The 23,393-nt window shown below is 40.7% G+C and overlaps 1 protein-coding gene across 1 annotated transcript in view; it reads right to left on the bottom strand.

The window, feature by feature from the left end:
• GRIN2A (glutamate ionotropic receptor NMDA type subunit 2A) overlaps positions 1 to 23,393 on the bottom strand; it is a 150,864-nt gene that overhangs the window by 5,454 nt on the left and 122,017 nt on the right. Inside the window, exons 10-11 of the mRNA XM_041462764.1 lie at positions 23,045 to 23,205; positions 9,524 to 9,711 (exon numbers count right to left, since the gene is read on the bottom strand). Coding sequence (XP_041318698.1) covers positions 9,524 to 9,711; positions 23,045 to 23,205 — 349 coding nt within the window. The remainder of the gene's footprint in view (positions 1 to 9,523; positions 9,712 to 23,044; positions 23,206 to 23,393) is intronic.

Here is a 23,393-nt window from a genome sequence, read left to right as displayed (position 1 = left end):
AACAGGAAAAAATGGTTAGAAGATATATTGACATTTCAGCTACCTTCAAGCTAGACTAGAAGATCAATGACCTGCTGTGAAAAAGCATTTTTCAGATAGAGTGCCAGGGCACCAGGAAAGCTGCAGCCCACAGATAATTTGGATGTGAGTTCCAATTGGAAATGGAACACAAAACTGTGATGGAGAAATTGCTTCTCAGAGAATGTGAATGAAAACCTGAAGTAGAAAGGACAAGTTCTGATGCACTTTAGCAAAGGCATTTCACAAATTTGTAAGAGGGATTATTCAGTCTCTAGCTAATTCTGAATTTAATTTTGTGCTTGAAGCACGAATGGAACCTCTGCATCTGCAAAAGGCAATGTGTCTTCTCCCAAATTACAGTGCTCAATCTTCAAAATACCTAAGAGCATCCCAAAGAAGAAAGTCAATCCTAATGAATCTTTAAAAATCTTCTAATCCAGGACATTGGGACAATAAATTATTAATTGTAACAGTATAGATATTGCACACATAGATAATTGGGGTTCATTATCGCATTTCCATGTCTTAGAACATTTGGATTTCTTTTGTTCTGCTAAACCTCAGTGGACTGTTTCCCTTGTCTCTCTTTCAAGTCCTCCCCAAGGTCTATGAATAAAACTCACAGAGGCTATAGAAGAGAAAAGAACCCAAGTCCAAAGAGAGAGCAATATTTCTGGTCTGTGCATTAGCTGAAGCTCTGCCAATCAGATCTCATTACTTCCCACAGGAAAACTCACATCTCCCATGACTGTCAGGCATCAATTTGATTTGACTGCTGTGCCCTTTCACTGTTCATAACAAAATTCACGAAGGAATTTAAACCTCTATTTTATTACTGTTTCCTCTGTGTTCCTTTCCCTTTGGCATGTACATCTAAAGTAACTATTGATAATCCAGCAACCTTTCCAAAAACATCCCAACAGAAATGAACTAAGCTTGCTTTGAGTCAAGATAAATGACAGTGCCCTGCAAGTAAAGAAGAACAAAGCATCCCAGAGCCTTGCAGATCCTGCTATTGCAATATCCCTTCCATAATATCTGACAATGACAGCAGTCACTGTTAATTAATGCCCAAAAGGAATCCACATTTTTATAGATAGCAAAGCACTGTTAATCATTGGGTTATCACGTCTGTGGAATGAGGTATCTGGGAATGGACATATTAGGCTGATAATTCTTGTCTCTCCATATAAAGCAGTCAGTTGCCATTTCCAGTATATATTTTTATACACATGCATAAATATTTATAAATATATGTGTGTGTATGTGCACACAGAAACACAGACAAAATTGGTAATAATTTAACTGTAATAACACTTCAGCATAGCTGACCCTATAAAACTGGTGAAATGCCCAGTCTTCTTATTGCTTTTCCTGCCCATTACACTTTAAACCAGATATTCACAGAAACCATAACATTTTTATTACAAAATCCTCAGGCATGAGAAACGTTTTTATCTGTGGTGTCAGTTCATTCCTTATTGAAATCTATCACTTCAAAATTTGGCCTGGAGTTTGAATTCAAAGCATTGAACTTTGAGGCTAGTTACAATTTGGTTCAGGAAATAAATTAATTTAAAAGAACAAAGTCCATTTGGAGGAATGTCATCTTTCAAATCCTTTCGGGTGGTCTGACTTGTGAGCTGAATGTGTAGGGTGATGACACCTATATATTAGCAATATATTACACTTGGCAATTGAAAGGCCAGCAATTTGTGATTACCAGGCACTGGAGAATTCAGTCATCCCTGTGTGTGCACAATACTCATTAGCAATTGGGAGCTCCAATTATTCTATAAAACAGACCTTGGAAATCTAAGTCAGCAACCTCAATATCCATAAATGCCAGGCCTCACTGAACTGAGTGTTAATGGAGTTCAAGTCTGCATCTAATGGGGGGGTCTCAGGTTACTCATAAATATGAATCAGACTCATTTTAAGAGTTTTTGTTTTCACTTCAGGCACTTACTAAAGGAAAGTAATGCCACAATCATTTCCTACCTTCATTCATGTGTGGACTAGATTAACGTGTAAATGAACAGTTGCAGATCTCAGCAGCAAAGTACATCATGACACTAGCAAAGACCAGAAAATGAAGTGTAGCTGTGTATTTGACAAAAGAAATACTGTGTTTATTTTCTGTTTAACACATTCACAATCTATTTAACCTGAAAAACTCACAAATGACTACATGATTCCTACACTAAGAGATATTTTAAAAATTCCAAAGCACTACATAGTAAAAGATCTGCTTCATTTATAGTGCAAGAACGAGCACAAGTAAGTGCTTTAAAAATCCATAGTTCAAGCAATGTTGAGTGTCTGCAGTATTCATTCAGAACACACTCCAATAAATTGCAACATTCCAGCTCTCTCACTGGTAATCCAGCACTATTTACAATGGGTTCGGGTTGCAGTGCAAACAGTGCTCTCATCCCTTTGTGCTCCTCCTGGGTTTGTTCCTGTGGCTCTGGAGCTCTCTGCTGGGGCTGCTGTTTGCACAGAAACGTGCCAGTTGGCCATTTGGCCTGCATATCCCACAAGGGCCTTCCTTTCTACATAAACTCCTCTGGCCTATTTCACACGTTATCATCCTGGGAAGCACTGATAAACTGTCCACTGTGTCCCCCAAACAATTTTGTCACGATAAAAATTTCATTATCCAGACACAGAAACCATACAGTCTAAAGGTAGAATTACATGCTTTTCCTCATCAGGGCCCTTAGCAGGCTGTGCTACCTCTCCCTGGTGCCCCGCTGACACACACACACTGTCCTTTTGCAGCCTGTGTCACTGGCTCTCGAGAGGTGCCAGTTCTCTGGGACTCTTTTAGTGGGGTCTCCCCAGGTTCCTTCTGTTTCCGTGGCACACAGGCTCCTGGAACCACCTCAGCACTGGAACCCTCAGTGCTGGGTACACCTGCACCAAACTGCCAGGCTCTTCAGCAGCTCTATCAGCAACTGCAGCTGCATGGGCAGTCCTGACTCCAAAAAACATTGCTTTGCATCAATGAGAGCTGTCTGGAAAAATTAATTCTCCTTGTATTGTGTTGTGTCCCGCATCGCAGCCATCCCTGCTCTGTGCAGCCTGCACATCCTGCAGGAGGAAAGGATGCCCTGTCCCAGTGGGGAAAGCAGAGCTGCAGCCCAGCACCCTTGCTGCCTTGCTGGTTAAGCGCAGCAGACCTCTGGTGTCAGCACTTCCCTGGGACTTGCATAAGGCACGGGCCAGGAGCAGGTCACCGCAGGAGAGCTCGGCGCATGTGTCACAGCAGAAGGTGCCAAAGGAGCTGGCTGCTGGTGACAGTGTCAGCGGTGGGGGCTCTCGTGCAATGCCCTACCCTGAGGTTCAGCCTGAGCAGTCAGCACAACAAACTGGCATGTACCCAGTAGAGATGATGAACAGGAGGGTTAAATATATACACTCACACTGGTCAGATGTAGGGCATCGTCTTCAAGGACCCTGGCGGCACTAACAGAATCACCTGCTTATTCAGGCTGAACAAAAGGTAGTTTTCAAATTTAGGGACAGACTGTTCCATGTTTACTGTGGTAGAACTTCCCCTAAGATTCACAGAGGAGGATAGCACCCCACCACTTGGAGGCTCTAAAATAAAAGGGTGTTTCCCCCTGAACAGCGGGGTCAGCAACCAAATGGGTTGATGTGCATTTGGTTCAATAAGCTCATCAATTCCAATTTGACCCAGTTATATGATCCATACAGAATGTTTCAGAGAACAGATTATATAAAAGCACAGTAACTTTTCAAATTCAGCCTGGATCCCCCAAAACAATCTCTCTCAGTCTTATTTTCTGAGTTATTTCCCCCTGTAAAAATAGCAAGAGGAACACAGATGACTGACAGCAATAAACTTACTGTGAGCTAATGACTTCACTCTGCATGTCCCCATTAGTTAAGGATGAATTAACAGAACTGCTAAGCACGACTTTCAATATTACAATCCCTCTAACTCTTGTTCAGCTACACAAACGCCCTCCACTTATACACTCACACTCTTCAGTCACATTTGTTCCACCCACTGCTTAAGGAGGACACTAAATATATAAACAGAAAATCACTGTGATTGTGGGTGTATTCTGCCTGAGCAGCACACACTGAAAATATGTCCTTATAATCACATACGTATTTCCTTCTTGGGCTTTATCAGCCCGTGTGAGTCACACTGCTACACTTCCTTATAATCTAGACAGTGATTTGGAAGGCTTATGCTAAAATATGAACAAAATAGCAGAGAGCTTTCCCCTTCCAGATGTAAAGGGGCAAATCTCATTTCCACAGTTACCTATTACCCGCAAGGACTGGGAAGCAATTATCCACCCAGGAAAACAATTCTTAGTGTACTAAGCTGCCCTAAAAGCACATGAAGATTAACTAGAACTGAAAGTTATTAGAAAGGGATAACAGACTCTGTGGAAACTCAGACCAGAACCAGTTTTCTTCCTTATTTCTCTGAGTCTCTAATTGCTTTAAAGTTTTCAGTTTCAAGGGTTAAGGGCTTAATAGAGCTACACCATCTGCCCTCTTCCAGGAGATCTCTTCCCACATGTCTTTTGAACTGAGCTCTTAAGCTGCAGGTAGTGCAATACATTACAAATACCTCAGACAAGTAGATGCATAACCTGGCCAGCTGGCTGGTATTCAACATTCCTACCCAAAACTGCTCTCTTTGCCCAGCTTTTTCCATTCCTGGTATCCAACCATTTCTGCTGCTATCAGTGATTTATCCCTTTATTCTGCTGCAGCCCTCATAGCTAAAGGCTCCTTGCTGTCTCTCTCTTCATCCCATTCACACTCAGAACCCCTCTTACTATCTTAATTCTGAAGCAGCTTTGTCATTTGTAGTTCAATAATCTCATCTTCTCAAAGAGAGATGGGAGAAAAACTGAAAGAAAAAGGGAGAAAGAGAAAGCTAAATTCTCCTCACTTTCTATGCACCAGTGGTTTTACACCAAATCCCAAAGACTGAGTGCTATGGTTTTCAGAAACAATGCCTCCCAAATAACTTAGTGGGATATTTTTAGAAAAAGTACCACTCTTTAAATGGCACGTGCAGCCCAAGCCAGAGGAGTATCAGCAACACCCAGGCCAGCAGAGAGCTGCCTACAGTCCCTGCTGTTCCTGGAGGAGCAGGGTGCGTTCCCAAATGCCGTGTCCGGAGCTGCAGCACGCCGCAGGCAGTGCCCAAGCCCTCTCCCACCGCTGGCACCTCACCCCCTCCGTGCACACAGCAGTGACAGCTGCCAGGTACCACGCTGCTGTGGGGACGTCAGCCTGCCCAGCTGCTTACAGAGGTTCAGAACAGAAATCACAGCAGGGATCATGCGATTCCTCAGCGCGCGGCGTTTCTGTTCTGACACATTCCTGGGGCCGTGGGTGGAGGATCCAAACAAAATGATGGTGCTGTTTCTTAGCAGCCGTATCATTTTAGTTGCTTCTGAACTCCTGGGTGCTTCTATGTCTCAACAGAAGATTGAGATTCTGTGTCTCAGTAGACGTATTTTTACTTCTTTGTTAAAAAACAATGGAAGTTTCATCTTGTGACTGCAGCAAGACAAAAAAAGCAGCACAACCACCACTGGGCTTTAGAGAATCATCCCAATGATCAACTATCTTAAACAAAGCTGCAGATGCTAATCATCAACTCAAAGCTTTTGCAGATAATGAGATGTGCTGTACAGATAGCAAGATGAACAAAGCCAGAAATTCACTAGCAATGCGCTTCACTCATATCCCTTATATGAGAAAAAGGAACTCCTAACTCTTTCTGTTAGAAAGATTCAGAGTTCCAAAGCAATTAATCTTACACTAACAACTAACATTCATCTCAACTCCTCATAAGCAGGGCTACATATGTGAACTTGCACAGACCAAGGGATGAAACCTTTTGAGCACAACTATACTTTTGAGACAATTAAGTAGCTATTCTTTAAACTCCTCAGCAACTCATTCCCATTCTCCTTTCCTCTGTCTCTTTTCCTCCTTGTTAGTGTAACAAATTTGGCATCTTGTAGCCTGCTTTCTTACACTGAGACTTCAGAGCTGCTCTCACAGTATGATTGATAATTGTCAGTGTAATTGGTCCACCCAGTAGAGCTATCCTCAGGATGGGAACAGTATTCATGTAGAAACATATAGCTAAACCACCAGTGAGAGCTTGAAGTTATCCTTAACAGGAGCCTACATTCCTCTATATTTAGTTAACTCTTCTTCCAGTGCCAACAAGATTAAAAAGAGGTTCAAAGCCATTGACTTTAATGCAGAAACAGCATCATGCTTTGAGGAGTATGAAAAGATGCCCCTGCATGAACAAGCAATTTATTCTTCAGTTGGATGTTTTACATCAGCAAGGAAGAGGGAAGAGGTTCCTATCCACTGCACAAAAAATTCATTTCAATGTGTAAGTGAACTAGCTTAGATGGGAGAATGATAGAGAAGCAGCAAGGAAAAAATCAAATGAGAAAAATCACAGGAGAAAGACACATGCAGAGGAAATTGGAAGCTCTAAAATACATTTCAAAAGGCCATTTCAGTACTGGGTAAATGTAAAAAAGAAATGAGATCATGGCTTTTTGCATGTGCAATCAGATATACTTTTACACAAATTACTTGGTCTTATCTAAGTATATAGTATAATCCAAAAAGGTTTTTCCTCTTATTAACATATTATTCATATAAAGAAACTGTGTTTGTTGAACTCATTAGAATGTTTTCTTCTTATAGTTATGGAACTCATTAGGTTTACAATCATTCACTGAAATTATTCCATACCCTGATGAATGCCCTATTACACTGAAGAATAATTCAATCCTACTTGGGGCTCTGCTGTTTTACAGGCTTACTCTTTGAGAATAATATATTCTACAGAAGCGATACACACAAAATAAGATTTCTGCCTTCATTTGTGTTTGCCTATTTATTTAAACAACCTCGTTCAGGCTCCACTGAGGCTTTCCCAGGAGTACTCTCTTAGGATGAAACTTTCCCCCCAACCATACTTGCTTTTAGTCTGGAGAACTTCAAAGAGATTTTTAGTGATACAGCAAAGTGATGTTGGTCTGAACTCTGGGTTCATCCCTTCTAGTTCACCAAAACAGAGTTATGTAAGTTCACAGCTAAAAAGATTATCCATCGAACTACTGAAGTTAGACATGGATTACAAAATCAGGTCGAGCTAGTTCCAGGCAATTACTCTTTACATTTAATTTCTTGGTGTTTAGTTCCAGTTCACCTGCAATGTACTTTGTAACTCAGTAGAAGTAATTTCATTATTAGGGCTTTTTTGTTGATTTTTTTTTCTTTTTTCTCCCCACATTTGGTGGAAAGTTAGTGGCAGTTGGGGGTTTGCTTTTCATGAAAATGAAGGTATCAAATAGTTCTGGGACTAAAAGATTCATACCTACAAGAATTTCTACACATCCTATATGTCCCACTGCTATTCTCTTTACTAGAGCCCACATCATTTTCTGAACAAATTTAGGGGTACTTCACATGAAAAAAGTAATGTTTTAGCATTCCTGGGTTGTTCAGATTAACTTCTAATGGTAATGAAAAAATGCCATAAATGTAATGACAATTCCCATGGTTTGGGTATTCACCATGTTTGCTTATCTTCTGGGCAAGATGAGCCAGGGTGCAGACATTTCATAAAGAGGTTTTATTCTCCTGGGTGTTCCCTTTATCTATTGCTATTCTGTAAGTTTTAATATTGAGTTTTGTGGACAATTCATTTGTATTCTTTTAGGCAACTAAAAATGGGTGAAAGATATAAGCATTTGTATGCTACGGAAGTCCACAGGTCAAAGTGTAAACACAGGGTAAGACTTTTCACACTTTGCTCCCACCAATGTTTTGTACCTGATATTCAGAGTCAAGGCGAATCATAAAAATGCAATACCTTTAGTATTTTGATGAGATTTTTCTTAAGTAGCTTCAAGTGCTTTGCCTTCTATTTCATTTATTTTCTTTCTCTGTGATTTAATTTTTTGTGTTGGATGAGAAGTATCAAAAATGCTGAAGTAGTAAGCATGAAAGAAATGCAAAGTGAAAGGAATGAAAAGCCAAGTGTTGCTCTGGCTACATCTAGAGGGGTTAGCCCACACTGAGAAAGACAACTCAGATCCTCCCTCAGGCTACAGAAGATTTTTCTTCTTTAGTATGGAACCAATAATTCAACTTCTCTGATTCAAATTCCTCATTTAAAAATGGCTCCGAATTATAGCACCTAATAATTCTTAACAGTATTACACAAACAGAAAATAATATTCAAGAATATGTGAATGTTTGAAAGGCAACCATTGCTGATCATTCCTTCACCCAAGTTAGAGAGGTTTCTTCCACAGCCTCTCTAAACCCAACAGATGGACATGATGACACTATGACACTATTATTTCCATATATACACCAGACAAAATGCATCAGTCGTGATGATGACACCTCTTCTGGTTCTTTAGTGTTATTATAGGAGTAAAATCCAGGTGCTGGAAGACTTACACACTCATTTCTGCCCCATGAAAATTAATGTCCTGTGGTTTATGGAACAGGAGGCCACTATGCTAAGTCTTGCTCTCTGCCATTGCTATTACACTGACATTCACCAGTCTTACCCTCAATTGCTTGTTACTGGTGACATTAAACCCATATTTATCTTTTGACAAAGCTCTCTCGTTCACTGATAGAGAAATGCAAAGTCAACATACATATCCATGTAAAGAAACAAAATAAAGATTATGTAATACACACCACATTCCAATCTGATAGGGGATTTCATCAGTCACACCACAGAAAATTTTTAATTACCATATTTCTATTTGCTTTCACAGGTGAAACACGAAGCTTTCTACAATCAAAAAGGAGTTCATACTCTCTCTGGAGACTGAGTCATCATTGCTGTTTTCAAATATATCAAAGATGTGCAGCAAGTTTTCTACCGCAGGGCAGAAGTGCCAAGAGGACCTACAGTTCTTCTATTTCATGTCAGAATAAAAAATATTTGTTTGAAGTACTATGAAATGAGTCACCCTCATTCAATTTCATAGGCATTCTTTCACCAGAAGTTTGAATGAAACCATCCTAGATTATGGATCACTCACATCAGTTCAGAACTGAGCTAAACACTTTTTAAGAGAAGAACAATCATGCTGAAAGATAACTCATCTACTAAGGAACTGCTCAGAGACAAAAACAAAGGAAATAAATAAATGGATAAATGCTCTCTAACACTTAGGCCAGCTTTACTTTGTGATGTATATGAAAACACTTCCTGAAAATAGAGGCCGATGCCCTTGGAGGTGAGGTGAGTTAGGTGAGTGGAAGAGAAATCCTGTCTCAGCACCAAGAAATAATTTTACTTTGTTTTACCTTTTTTTTTTTTTTTTTTTTAAAGACTTCAAGAGAATGGTACTAGCAGGCTCAGAGCTATTAAAACTGAATTAACTGTGCATACACAGAGGAATAAAAGAAAGGAGAAAAGCTTGGTCCCTACCGTCTCCCACAAACTGAAGGAGGGCGAGATCAATTTGTCTCTTCCAAGGTGATCCTTTCTGGAGAGCAATCCCATAGCCAGTAGTGGCAAAGATGTACCCACTGCCTATGGTGACAAGTTTGCAGCCTTCATCTCTTCCAGCCTTGTAATTCAGCACTGCTGCATCATAGATGAAAGCATCCAACTTCCTGAAATAAAAGAAAACATTTTACAAACCAAATCATTAGGGACAGCTGTTGTCAGACTTCTTTTGTCCTTGATGTTAGGACCCTGTTGAATATCATATGGATTCTTTGATATCATTAATTACATATCCTGCTCTGCTGTATCTAAAATTAACAAAAGGCATCTATTTTAGTGAGGGGAAAGTAGGACACATAGTTTTGCATTTCTATTTTAAGGGATGCTGTTAAAAAATACTGAGCAGGAGAAACCAATCTACAAAATGTCCTGCCCTGATATCTTTGTATCTTTGCTCTTGGTATGGATAATAAATATCTTGAGATGAAAAATGGTCTCCAAAACCAGCAGAAATTACAACAGAGAACTTAGAATTGAAACAAAATAGAAAATTAGTATATTTCAAATACTGAAGGAGATTGAAAATGTTTACCAGTTTTACATACACAGCCTTGTTTTACTTCTCTTTCCAAAAATAAACAGTGAAAGTGCAGGTTAAGTCCTCAATAAGAAAATGTCCTTGGTATGCTCGAGTATGTCAACGTCCTTGATATGCTGGAGCATATCTCATAGAGCTACCTAAATCCCACTGAAATATGATAGAAAATATTTCTTTATGATTCACAGTACCAAACATACTATTTGTGTATCTGGAGCACAGCAGGAAGAAAGGAACTTGTGAAAAAGTTTAAGCCTTTTACCCCATCTACCTAAAAATGGAAGAATAAGATAATCCCATTCTCTAAAAAATACAGGGAACAGAACAGGAGTGGAAAACAAATCCAGTAAAGAAAGGAAAAGAAGCAATGTCCTCCAGGGATACCTTCTCAGAAACAAGTTACTGTAAAGCAAGTCAGAAGGCAGGTGCATGAATGTTCACAAATGAAGGCAGTGAAAATGCACATAAAGAAGAGGAGGCCATTTGGAAGGACAAGCACTTGACAGCAGCAGATCCCAGTCAAAGAAAAGGCATTCTTACACTGCCAGAAATCCATATGCATACTTCAAAAATAAACAGATAAAGCTTTATTTTGCATTACTGCCCTCATCTGCAGCCAAAACCTTTTAAGATGTTTACTACTTGCAGAAGAGCAGCAGCCTACGACATCAAGGGGAAAAAGCTGTTGGGGCCCCAGCTCCAGCCTCACCTGAGTGACACACAAAAGCAAAGCCACCCCATTCCCAGGAAAACACCCTGCTTCCCAGAGGAAGTCAGAGGAGCAGGAGGGACAGGGCCACCCACTTGGCTTTGCTGGGTGGCGTGGGAGGCTCCCCGCACCTCCCCGGGGCTGTGCAGCCCCAGGCACGGGCAGCTCTGCCTGCTGAGCCTCTGCAGAGGCACAGAGCATCACCTGCAGCACTGCTGAAACCATCTGATGGGCTGCAGCTGGCACAGCTTGGCACAACACTGCCCACCAACAGTTGGGGCCTGTCTCCATGGAAAGGCAGCTATAAAAATAAATGTACTGTGGCACAAACAGGTACAACAGCATCAGCTTCAATTACATTATATCAGGATGCACCAGTTGTGAATTCTATGAAGTTGCTATGAAGTTTTGGAGTCACGCTTGCTACTAAGCTTAAATCCGTTTATGTTGATAAAGCTTTTAGTTTATACTCACAGAATGGAGAAGGACTTAGACATATGACATTCTGACTACTAACAGAAAAAAGCCTCAACAACTTTTCGTGCATATCATAATTCAAAATTTATTCATAAATAATCAGTCAACAGAATCCTAACTTTTTCAGAGCTCTAAATCAGATTCCAAAAATGTGGCACTGAAGAAATGTGTGTCTATCTCACATTAAACCAAGAGGAATACCAGGAGAGAATTAAGTTGTTGGATTTTGTCTGCTGTCATGAAAAAGGGAAATTCCTGTCACTAATTACTGTTCTTTATTGCTTTCCTTCAAGGATATTTATCCCAACAGTCACCATTCAAGTCATCTAATTGAAATTTAGTGAAGTGGTTAACTCAGAGTAGAGGTGGTTCATGCAATCATTAAAAAAAATAGTTGGGCCATCAGTTCTCTTGCTTTTCTCCTCTTCCCTAAAATTCATTTGGTGCAAGCTTCAGTTTAGAAGTCAGATTAGCTCCACCAATGCTCAAAATCTGGTTTCCCCTTTCCTTTAAATGGATAATTTAATATGCAGAAAATCACTAAACATCTGGTAGGCGATGTCACAAATTCAATCCATAAATTAAACATGGATGGCTACCTGGCACTGGGGGTAATTAAATTTGAAAGAGTCAAGAAGGTGCTGGGGTACTGCTCAAGCCTGCAGCCCTCAACATAAGATCAGAGTTTTCTAAATGATGGGCTTTGATGCAGCACTTCAGAGACAATCTTTCATTGTATGGAGAGCAACAACAAAAATCTGTCCTTTGGGTAGGCTCACAGTGGGAAAAAACCTCACAAACCTGCTTGCTGTACCCTCAGGACATTTTAGCTTTTCTGATCTACAGCAGACAATTACCAAAATCAATACAGCCCAGCCTCACTGGCTGACATCTGCAGTTGTCTGTGGGGAGGGAAGGAAGGGAGGAAGGGAGGAAGGGAGGACTCTTCCCCTCGCAGAGGATGCTCACAGCTCAGGGAATGGGAGGTGTTGCTCTCTCCGTGGGTACAGACACTGCTGCAACCAGACAACTAAAAACACACTCTGGAATTTGTCATCTGTTTATTCTGGGATTTATAGTTTTGCAATGTAAGCACATAAAACACATGTTGTTAAACACAGAGAAAATATAAAGAGTCAGCTATCCTTCTGTCAAAACAGTCTCAGTGAGAAATACAAAGGAAGAAGATCTCTTTGCTAAAGACTCCAGGGCAAAAGCCTTGTGCTGCCTCTGAAATTACACTCTTCACATGCAGTTTGCCTCCTTAGTTACTGAGCACTGCAGTAAAACCTTGGGACAGAAAGACAAAGCACAGCCAGAGTTTCACTCACTCGCTGTGGAAGTGCCTCCCCCGTTTCCCAGGAGACTGGGATCAGTGCAGTGCTCACACATGGAACAGGTTCTGAGGAAGCAAAGGCTTTACTTTTGAGGACTTTTCCTATACTGCTTCTGTAAGGTCACAACAAATCCCATTACACAAATCAATTTAAAAACATGAGGTACTTTCCTGACAGATGCTGAAAGCTGAAGGTTCTGCTGTCAGTCGCTGCCCAATGTCTTAACTGTAAATCAAAAATTGATTGCCCTGAAAAACTCTTGGTGTCCACAAATACAATCTTATATTCACCATATATTTTCTGCATTTCCAACATAACTCTTATAACCTCTCGAGGCTTAATCATCTCTTCATCGTGTGCTGATTACAGAAGTGCTGTTCCTGCAAAGCTCCAGAACACGCTGTACCCCTGCAGCGTGGGCAGGGAGGAACAAGCCCCAGATGAAGCTCTCAGATTTTAGGGCACCCAGCTCTTCCATCACTAGGAGGTGAATTTCTGGCATTCCAAATTTTTAAGAACTTTCAGATAGTTATAAACATTTCTCAATTAGTGTTTCCAAAAATGGAGACAGCAAAATCTGGGCAAATCCAAAAATGTGACCCTTTCTGAGCAGTTTGCAAAGCTGGCAGCTAGATCAGCCCTGGAGGAAGACAAGGCAGGCATGTGTGCAGGCCAGAAGGCTGCTGGGAACACAGAGGACTTCCTTCCTGCCATGTCTGTGTGGGGAAAGCCACAGCTGCTGTTTTGCTGGGCTCTGATGGAACAGCCAGGCTGGGTCACAACAGGGACTGCTGGACACAGGAGCCCGTCCTTGTCCTGTCATTCTCCAGGCAGGACTGGGAAGCCTGGACCTCCAGCTCTCCCTGTTCTTTCTACAGAGACTGGCAAGCCCCAGGTGTTGATTCTTGTGGCAGCAAAGCTGCAGTGTGCAAGCTGAGCACGCTGCCACTGAGGTTACACAGACCAGGCACCCAGAGAGCTCAGAGCCCCCTGCAAGCCTCAGTCACGTACAAATGAACAATTCATTGTCTGCTCAGCGCAGCCACACCAGGGAGTGAACAGCTCTGTCACATTGTGGAGGCTTAAATAAACTGGTAAAGAAATACTAGAGAGCTGAGAGAGAAATGTCGAAGCTGGAATGACAAAGGTTCACAACTGCCATGAACTGGTCAGACAGGGCAGGCACCTCCAGCCAGTGCAGGGGAGCAGGACCACAGAGCTGTGGCTCATCTCAGCAACAGGCAGGTCTGCAAACTCCCTCACAACTACTGCAATAATCCTGGCTAGCAGGAAAAATAAACAGTTTGGAATATTTATATAACAGTCACTACAAAGGCAAATGTCCTTCATCGAGCAAGCACCAAGAGGAAAGGCGATGGGGAGAATTCTATCTTACAGATACAGAGAGCATCAGGTGGTATGAAATCATGAATTGGAATAGTTCTAGAAAAACCCAAAAGGACATTACCAAATGTAATAATTTGGAGTGGGAGATATGTGAAAAGTAAGTGTGGACAGTCCCGTAACAAAACATTTATGATTCATCAAGAAGGATGAGAGTTGAAAATTCAGAATAGCTATTGCAAAAATTCATTCTAAAGCATTGCTGCACACATGCAAAATTGCCTGCGTAGAGAAAATTTAAGTTATAGAAAAAGGTACAGAAAAGCAATTTCAGGAAAGTTGAAAACTCTTCCCTGTAATTTTCCCCATCTTTATTATTGACACAACTTTTCATAAAATTCCTATGATGAAAACTGAAAAGGAAGATGAGGTAAATGCTCCTTTATTAGTCACTTGTCCCTTACAACAGAAGCATAACACAACTGAAAAATGTTCCTTTGCTTCCTTAACCAACTACATGATCCTTCAATGAATTTGTTCTCTTGATGGAACGATAAGTAAAAATCTAAAATACCAATCTGCCCAGTAGTTGTGGAGCCACAATGACATTAGGGAAAAGAAATTTAAAAAAAAAAAAAGTGTCCACTTAAGGGACTGGATTAAATTTAAGCATATGTTTTTGGAGATCATCAATAGTGGTGTTGAGAAGGCAGCAAGTACAAACATACTGTCTGTAAGATCTGTGGGTTTACATCAAACTTTCATTTCATCCCTCCTTTCTCCACAGAAGAGATAAAAGAAAGTGTGTCAAGAGTGAACAATGAGGGAGAGCATCATTTGTGTCTCTGTGTCCTGGGGATCCAGTGCTGAAAGGTCGCTGTGGAATGACACAGCAATCAAAGGGAAAGAATGCTGCTCTGAAGATGAGGCTCCCATGAAAGTCTCTAAAGTGACACTTTGAAACTGCTGGCGCAAAAGCAGATATTTAACCTTTCACATGAAGGACTGTTGATTCCTCTGACACAGTTTTGACTAAAATGCATTTCACCTTATCTGATGCACTTCATCACCAGCAGTGACTTTATCTTTCAGTACATATTCAAATGGCTCCTCACAGAACTGAGCTTCACACACACTGAGTGGATTTCCTGACATCTTGATATTGCCAGTTCATTAGGGGAAAATTGAACAGCCACCCCCTGCAACAACACAGGTCAGCAAAGTATAACCCAGTTAAATGATGAACTCATGAGCACAGAACCAGCTCTCAGCTCTTCTCCCAGCTTAAACTATCCTCACTTCAATCTTCACACAGGGAACACAGACAAAATTTGAAAGAGCAGGTTCTGACAGATATTAACACCACCATGAGAGGTTGTGGAGGCTTCACCTTGCCTGCCAGGGCAATCCCAGCTGCCAGGAAATCCATGGAGAACCATAGACTGTGGTTACTTGAATGGGCACATTCACCCTCCTCACTTACAGGAGCTCCCATCCACCACCCTCTGCCCAAACACCTTCCCAGTCCCTGCAACATTTCCCCTAGCAACAAAATAATGGAAAATTTAGTGTGCCTTTATGATTAATTTATACAATGGAAGATTGTCCCACTTCACATCTCAGAAGCCAAGCCAAGAAGTTTTTGCAACGCATCAGTTTATCAAAACACAAAACTTGAAGAGCTGAGTGGGGGGAATATATTTTTAGATTAAAGATTTTGTCCCAGTTACAATAGCATAATGAAGGATAAATTCAGCACAGCTCACCAAGTACCTGATCTCAACCCCAAATGAAATGAAGACTAAAACCCAGAATAGTTTCTGAAAAGAATAGGGGTTAGATGGCACAGAGCTACTTCCACCTGTTCATTTTATTTCCAGCCTACTTGTAATATTTAGAGATATTAGATAACAGCATCACCAAAAAAAAGGTATAATGCAGACAAAGGAAGTAATCTTTAAAAAAATCAAAAACCACAATCCAAAAAAACCTCCAGAAGAGCACTCAGGTACTGAGTAAAGGAATTGGAAATAAATTACTAAAGATTATTTTTTCCTAGAGGCAAGTTTCTCTGCATCAGGTGAACAGGAGAAACCGGGTTGTTTGTTCCTCTTTCTTAAAAAACAAACAAACAAACAAAAAAACACAAACAAACAAAAAAACCCCAACAAAGTTGCAAAAGACGTGATCTTCTGGCTAGGAAGAAATTCCTGAAAATGTAAGAATTACAAGAATATAAGAATAACTGCATTTCCTGAAAGGACAAGAAGTTATGGGGAAACAGGAATCAGCCATCAGAAAAACTGATGCCAGAAAATCTGCCATGAGTGGAAATGCCATAGGAGTCTTTAAGTCTGAGCTGGCAGCTTGCAGTGCTGAACTCTGCTCACTTCAGCAGTGAAATGAAAGCTGTGCTCATTCAGATACACATTTCTTTTAAGATACTAGATTTCAGAATTGATACTGAAGAGATCCCTCTGAAAAATATTCCTAGATGGAACAGCAAATTTAAATGTTTTCACATCTCTGCTGCCCTCTGGCACAGACAGCAGTTGCCCAGTTGCAAACCAGCTTTCCAATTCTTAGCTCATGTGGCTACAGCTGGAACATCCATTGGAAATCATTCCCTGCAGAGCACAATGCCAAAATGAACATTAGAGTGAACACTGAAACATATATTAGATTAAACTACCACAGAAAGCATCATAATGTAAATTGAAATTAAGTTACCCCAGCCATCTGATGCCAAATTGAATGAAGTTATTGATTGCAGAAGTTGTCTGAACTTGGTCAGCCGGGACAGAAAATCCTGAATGGACCAAACTGTTTAGCAGAGATGTTTTTTCACAGAAGGTCAGGAAGAAAACAGTTATTCACATTTTAGCCCCTTCAGACAGTTTTAAGTAAAGTGCATTTGTACAATAATTTAGTGCTAACTGTCAAAATTGATAGTGGTAAGTAGACACCCCGGAGCACAGCAAACATCTGGCTGTCCCAGGTAGTTCAGGATCTTTGTTCAGTGCTCTTTGACTTTGATGTTTCCCCTGTGTTGATATGATGAGAGCACTCATACACGGTGCTCACTCTTCATGTATTATAGCAGCTATCCTGGAGGCTTGCAAGCAACAAATTATTGTCTACAGATATCTTATGCTGCCTACAGGCCTTTTCCTTTCTCCCTTAAACACTCTTCAGAATTAACCACCCCTGTTAAAAATTGGGTTTTAACAGAGTTAACCATCCCTGTTAACCCTTAAAAATTTGGTTAAAGATTTTGACACTTTTGTGACTTCTGGTTGTAAGCTGCTATTGTATCCCCATGAGGACAATGAAGAATTTGTTCTTTTAATGAAAAATTAAAATATAACCCTTTTCTTTCAAACAGACAGCTTCTCTCACAGCTTGCCCTCCTCTTTTGAGGTGAAAAGGTATGAACCACAGAAAGAACAAAAACTAGGAAGTTTTTCCTTTGGTGAAAATTTTCATTATATTTTTTCTGTAAAAATAAATGAAAAATATTGAAATTGGTGTTTGAAGTAGAGAGATGTCAGGTGGCTGCCTAAAAGACAAGCTGGATTTAACTTTAGGCACATCACTACTTAATTGGCAGTCCTAATTAGCAGCAGCACCTGCTGGGCACAATCCCAACTGTGCTGCAGCTGATGGAAACAGGGATATTTGCCTCCTGGTTATGCCTGTGCCACGCTGCAGAGGCTGCCAGCTCAGCCTCTGACCTGCTTGTATTTGTTCAACAAATAACAGAGTGTGTGAGGCTGTGAATTGGATAATTTATAATCACTGTGAGAGCAACAAAAATCCAATTCAGGCCGATAAACTCACAGATGGGGTTAAAAGGCCATTGGGGCCTTCTGGGGTCTTCTCGTGCACTCTCTCTGCTTAGTGCCATAAGATTCTATAAAACATGTTAATAATCATGTTCTTTTCACATGGGAGAGTGGGCTTGCAGCGAGGAAATAACTCCTCATGTCATTTGCACTGCTCAGTTCGATGTTTCCAGGTGTTTCTGCTGTCACTAAAGGATGCTGAGGATACAGCCATCACGTGTCCCTGACAAAGTGACAGTCAGGACAGCCTGCAGGCTGAGAGCAGCTCCTCAGGGGCAGCTCATAAATCATGGGGATGTAGCCCTTCACATCTGATAACGCAGCACAGCTGAGGCCACTGCTGCTGTGGCAGTGCAGACACACTGCCACCACAGCAGCCTTTCCAAGCAGCTCTGCAATTTCACCAGCATGTCAGAGAGGACGTGGGAATAAGGTGTTCAACTGATGTGTATCAACACAAGCACTGCTGTCTTTAACAGGAAGGCAGATGAAGTCCCAAGTAAACTTTAGCATCAAATCCCTGAACACACAGTCACAGCTGTGGCTGGCAATAAAAGCTGTAAAGAACTCATGACAGCCAGGGGATCTGCAGCTGCACACGGGGCTGCTTGCCTGGGGAACGCCAGGGACTCATTCCTGCAGCTCCCTTGAAAGGAAGCGACGGGCAACAGGCAAGCAAACATTTCCCATTTTATCCCTACAGTAAAAAGAGCCTCTCCCAATTAAATTTTCTCATTTCAGCCATTAGCAGTTAAATCCCAGACTATATGCCGCTGTAGATGTGCTGGGGCAAAGGTGAGAACGTGAAATGCATTTCCAGTTTATTGCCATTGCAATTTCTCCTCTTGACAGTTTTACAGCCACAAATAGAAACACTGCGTGCAAACTCAAGAGCTATGAGCTCATACAACCCACACCAGAGAACTGCAACTGGAAGGTTGCTTTGCCTGCGAAAAGATGGTATTCTTTAACAATAATCTCTTCAGGAAAAATATGGCCAGGTAAACAGAAGGAAGCTCACCCAAAGAGCCACTGCAAGCATAACACAATAATTAATAACTTCCTGTTTGGGAATTTATTGTCTCTTCAAAAAGCACAATCAATAGGATTTGTCTCCCTGGTACAGAGGGTTCTAGAAATGTAGATCAATTAAATGCAGCATGGACAGAACTGCTTGCAATGCATTTTTAAGGCTGTATTTGATCAATAAACATCTCAAGAGCCCAGAGGAGCCTCCACGTCTCTGGCAGAGCTGGGCACTCCCACCAAGAGCACATTAGCTAATGCCTTACAGACCCTGCTCTTCTGAGCAATGCTCAGGGCAACAACTGCCATTTCTCTTCTCATTAGAGAACAAAAGCCTACAGAAACCCCGAGCTGCTTGGTCCTGCCTAAGGAACGATCCCCAGCTCTGCACGTAGCACAGCACATGTGGACCACCCGATCCCTTAAACGCATGAAATTTAGTGAAAAACACAAGTACATGTTTTGACAAGCTTAGAAGATTGAGGTTGCTTTCAGCAGCGAACTGTGTTGAAGGAGGGACAATATTTTGCCATTTTGAAAATTATTAAGTAGTACTTCAATAACCAGATCTTCCGTTTTTAACAGGCCTGGTTGCAAACTGACACATTGAATTAATATATTTCTGCTGTTGTTCAAATGGTGCTTCAGCAGCTTCCTGAGAAATACATCTGTGAATCTCAGAAATAAGACCCTAGTGACAAGAGATGGATATTACTGAGTCTTTACAGAATTTTTTTAAGATCTTTTCAGAAACAAAGGTTGATTTTGTATCAAAGAGGAAAAACCAACAAAGCTGATAACTTTGCCTTCACCCCGATGGCAACAAGCCTTCATGAATAAGCTGCAGTGAACCCCCATGGGGATTCACCCGAGGGAGCAGGTACAATGTCAATGTCAGACTAACACAAAAATCTCATTGCCACTTTGATTTGCAGCATTTCCCAGGTGATGATCTCAAACATTTTTGATGCTAATTGAACAAGATAGGTCCAAGCCTATTGCCCATGCAATGAAGTTGCTTGTTCTAATTAAAAAAAAACAAAGGCAGATGCTTTCCTTGTACGTTAATTTCTGAAACAGTACCAGCTTCACCTCTCAAAGATGAGACCAGAAAGGGGCTGGGTCTGCTTTCAAGGCTTCCCAGACACAGATGTGAGCACATTCACCTCTGCATGTACAGCAATACTCCAACACAAGTCTTATCTAACCCTTACACCTGACCAGGAAATAAAGGCAGGAATACCATTTATTTTATACATATTTCTATCCATATTTCTCCCCCCAAGGCTTTTTCTGGCCACATTAGCAAGTGGACTGAAGCAGCTGGTTTTCTACTTCTTGAAAGAAAGCAAGATTTAAAAAAAAACCTAAACCAAACAAAACCCCACTGCAGTTTAGTTTTTAATTTATTTTCAGAAATCTGTGCATCTGAAATTTTATGTTTGTCATCTTCCTGCTTTCTCCTTCTAGTTCAACTCAATAACATTATGTATTAAACACAATTATCTCAAAGATCAAGATATTTCCAATAGATCTCAAGATGTTAATGCTAACTAAAGTTGATCAAAAGACTTTGTTTGAAACACAGGAAAATCAGACTGAACAGTGACAAGGTGCTACTTTATAATTTCATTTTATTTGGATCACAAGGGCCATATGTATTGCATTATTCAATCATTAAGCATTGCTTCACTGATAGTATTTTTTACTCCATCTTGAAATTAGAATCAAACACTATACAAAAGTAATTAAAAGGGACTAAACTTCATGTCTCAAATTAAGCAAAAGTAGTTTCTAAAGTGAGACTGGAAATACAGGTTATACAAACACTCTTCAGGGATAACACAGTTCATATTTATTTTAACTCACAGCAGCAATTATCAACCAGATTCTTTGCAAGTCCTTCTCAGTCTATAGACTATGACTAAAATTATCAGATAGTTCATTTTCAAAAAGCTGTGCAGAAGCAGCAGCTCTTACCATGGATAAGGAAGTTGCTTGTTGTATCCCCAAGGATGAGAATGAAAAAAAAAAAAAAAAAAAAAAAAAGATAAAGGTACAGGAATAGTTTTGGAAAGAGATAAAGATGAAAAGAGACAAATTAGCTGTAATAAGATGAAGAGACACACATTGAAGAGGAAAATAGAAATTATATATTTATTTGGAAGCAGAAGCAGTTTGAGGAAGAAGAGATGAGTGACCTTCAAAAGAACCATAGAAACACAAACTTCATGGGACCAGATATACTAAATATTATGGAATCCAGTGAATCAGGGAGGGAAAGAAGTTAAAGATGTCTCAACTAGACTTCATCAAGTCTAGTTAAAGATGAAAGGGCAATTTTTACATGGAAAAGAAAAAGGATTTGGTCAATGAAATCATGAGGGGGAGAGAAACAAGATACAATTCTGTATGCTGAAGAACAGAAAATCTGGCAGAAAAATGAAAAATTGTTTTTGAAGAATATGAGTCTGAAAGCAGCTGACATCCTGCTGTTCAATCCTTCTGCAGGTGCCACCAGACAAAATCCCAAGGAGCACAGCTGGAGGCAGCAGTTACTTGTATTGACCCAGAAGTTTATTTGTACCATCTGCTACAGAAATATCAGTCAAGGGGAGCAAGGCAGACACCTGGGGGTATCCATACAGAGAAATCACTCAGAAGATAAAAGAAACTTCAACAGGGAAAAAGGAATCTGTCAAAAATGAATAGCTGATGCTGTCAAAAGGAGCAAAGCTCTTGAGAAGGACCATCAGCTGTCCCAGGAGCAGCCAGCCTGAGTTTCAGTGAACATCCTGAACAGCCCTGCAGTCAGGTTGGCCCCCCTGTTTTCACACTTAAGTGTCTGAGGAATGGCCTGATTTTCAAGCTAACAGCAGTTTTTCAGGGCTTTCAGTAGCACAAATGGTTGGTGAAAAGTACAAGCAGTATACATCCCTTAAATAAACTGTCCATCCAACAGAACAAGTCCTACAAATGGCTGAAATCAGGACATCTCCTTCAGAAATTCGCAGCAGGAATGGTAGGATCCAACTGTCTATCTCTAGTGCATAATTCAGCTGTCACCCAGCAAAGGTGACTGGCACAGGCTGGGTCAGAGCAGGAGCTGCAGTCTGGAAGCCCCTGGGCAAGGCTGACCTCACGCAATGTCACACATCTGGCCTGGCTTGGGACAAACCAGCCTGGGAAGTGCCAGCTGAGAATGCCTGGGGAAATGAGGGCAGACAGAGTCCAGACAGCAGCAAGGAGACAGAAGAGAAGGAAACAGCTGGAAGGATAACTTTTTAAGGGAGTCTTCATTCTAAGGAAAGATTTCGGGATTTCAAGGTGTTTTGCTTAAGTAATACATTATAAACTCCTATACAGGTTTGGCAGAAGGGGAGTAAAAATTAAAATGATAAGCAGTTCCCCAAAAAGGATCAGAAGAGTATATTTTAGTATAGGAAGAAACGTCCTGTGTTCACCATAAATGAGGAGAGATGTTCCTTGAAACAGCCCCTAGAGCACATATACTTAAACCCACTAAAGTAACTTCTCACCTCAAAACAAAACCTAAAAAGCCTATATTGAGAAATTAATATTATTACTGTATTATTAACAAATATAATCATGTTGCTATCAAGCCTAAATGTTTAAAGCTAGCAGATTCCTGTCACCCAGATGAATAATGATATGAGCAATGAGTCACTCTCATGCCTTTGGAGGATTAAGAATGGAAATTTGTCTCTTTGTCCAATCAGGCAGATTGGGCTACTTCAGACAGAAAAGGATGGATGGCCCTCAAGACTAAATCTCAGATCTTAAGAAAGAAGGGCAATAATATTTACCCAAATATTTACCAAGATTGTCAGAAGCAGGATTAGGCAGCACTGCCAAGATAACAAGAGACTGTACTGTCTTCAAATTCAAGAAACATTAATTCTGCACTTTGAAACTACTTCTCATAAGACACTGAAGCTACCATGTAATTTAAAACAACCATAGAAATCACAGTCAATCATTTTCCTTTTCCATAAGTGTACAGCTGGGAAAAAAAAGCACCATGCAATACACAGCAGCCTGACATCGGTCTGTTCAGTACCACAGAAAGCACAGAGCAATAGTTCTCTGTTTCTGAAAAGTTTACTGAAAAGCATTCTTTAAAAACCATGGGAAAAAACTCACCCAGTTTTCAAGCTGACCAAGGCATCTTCGACTCCTTTCTGGTTAAACTTGGTCATGTAGAGGTGCATATCAGGGTAGTTGTTTCTGATATTCCTCTCAGTGCTTCCATTTGGGACCGTTCCAAACCGAAAAGGAGGTGAATAATCATGTGGCCTTTGAAACTAGAGATAAAGGGGACAAGCAAAGTGTTTCAGGCATCCAAAATGTGAAGAAGGGCAATTTCAGGTTGAAAAAGACAGAAGTTGTGTAAATTACCTCAAATTTCTTCTAGTCAAATGCTGTGGGTCAGTTCAGTTCTATTATACCAGAAACTGTCTTCACACTAACTGAACATAATCTACATCCAAAG

This window comes from Pyrgilauda ruficollis, unplaced genomic scaffold, assembly GCF_017590135.1.
Source record: "Pyrgilauda ruficollis isolate IOZ18807 unplaced genomic scaffold, ASM1759013v1 scaffold16, whole genome shotgun sequence".
Lineage (NCBI taxonomy): Eukaryota > Metazoa > Chordata > Aves > Passeriformes > Passeridae > Pyrgilauda > Pyrgilauda ruficollis.
This window is presented reverse-complemented; position numbering and strand designations above follow the sequence as displayed.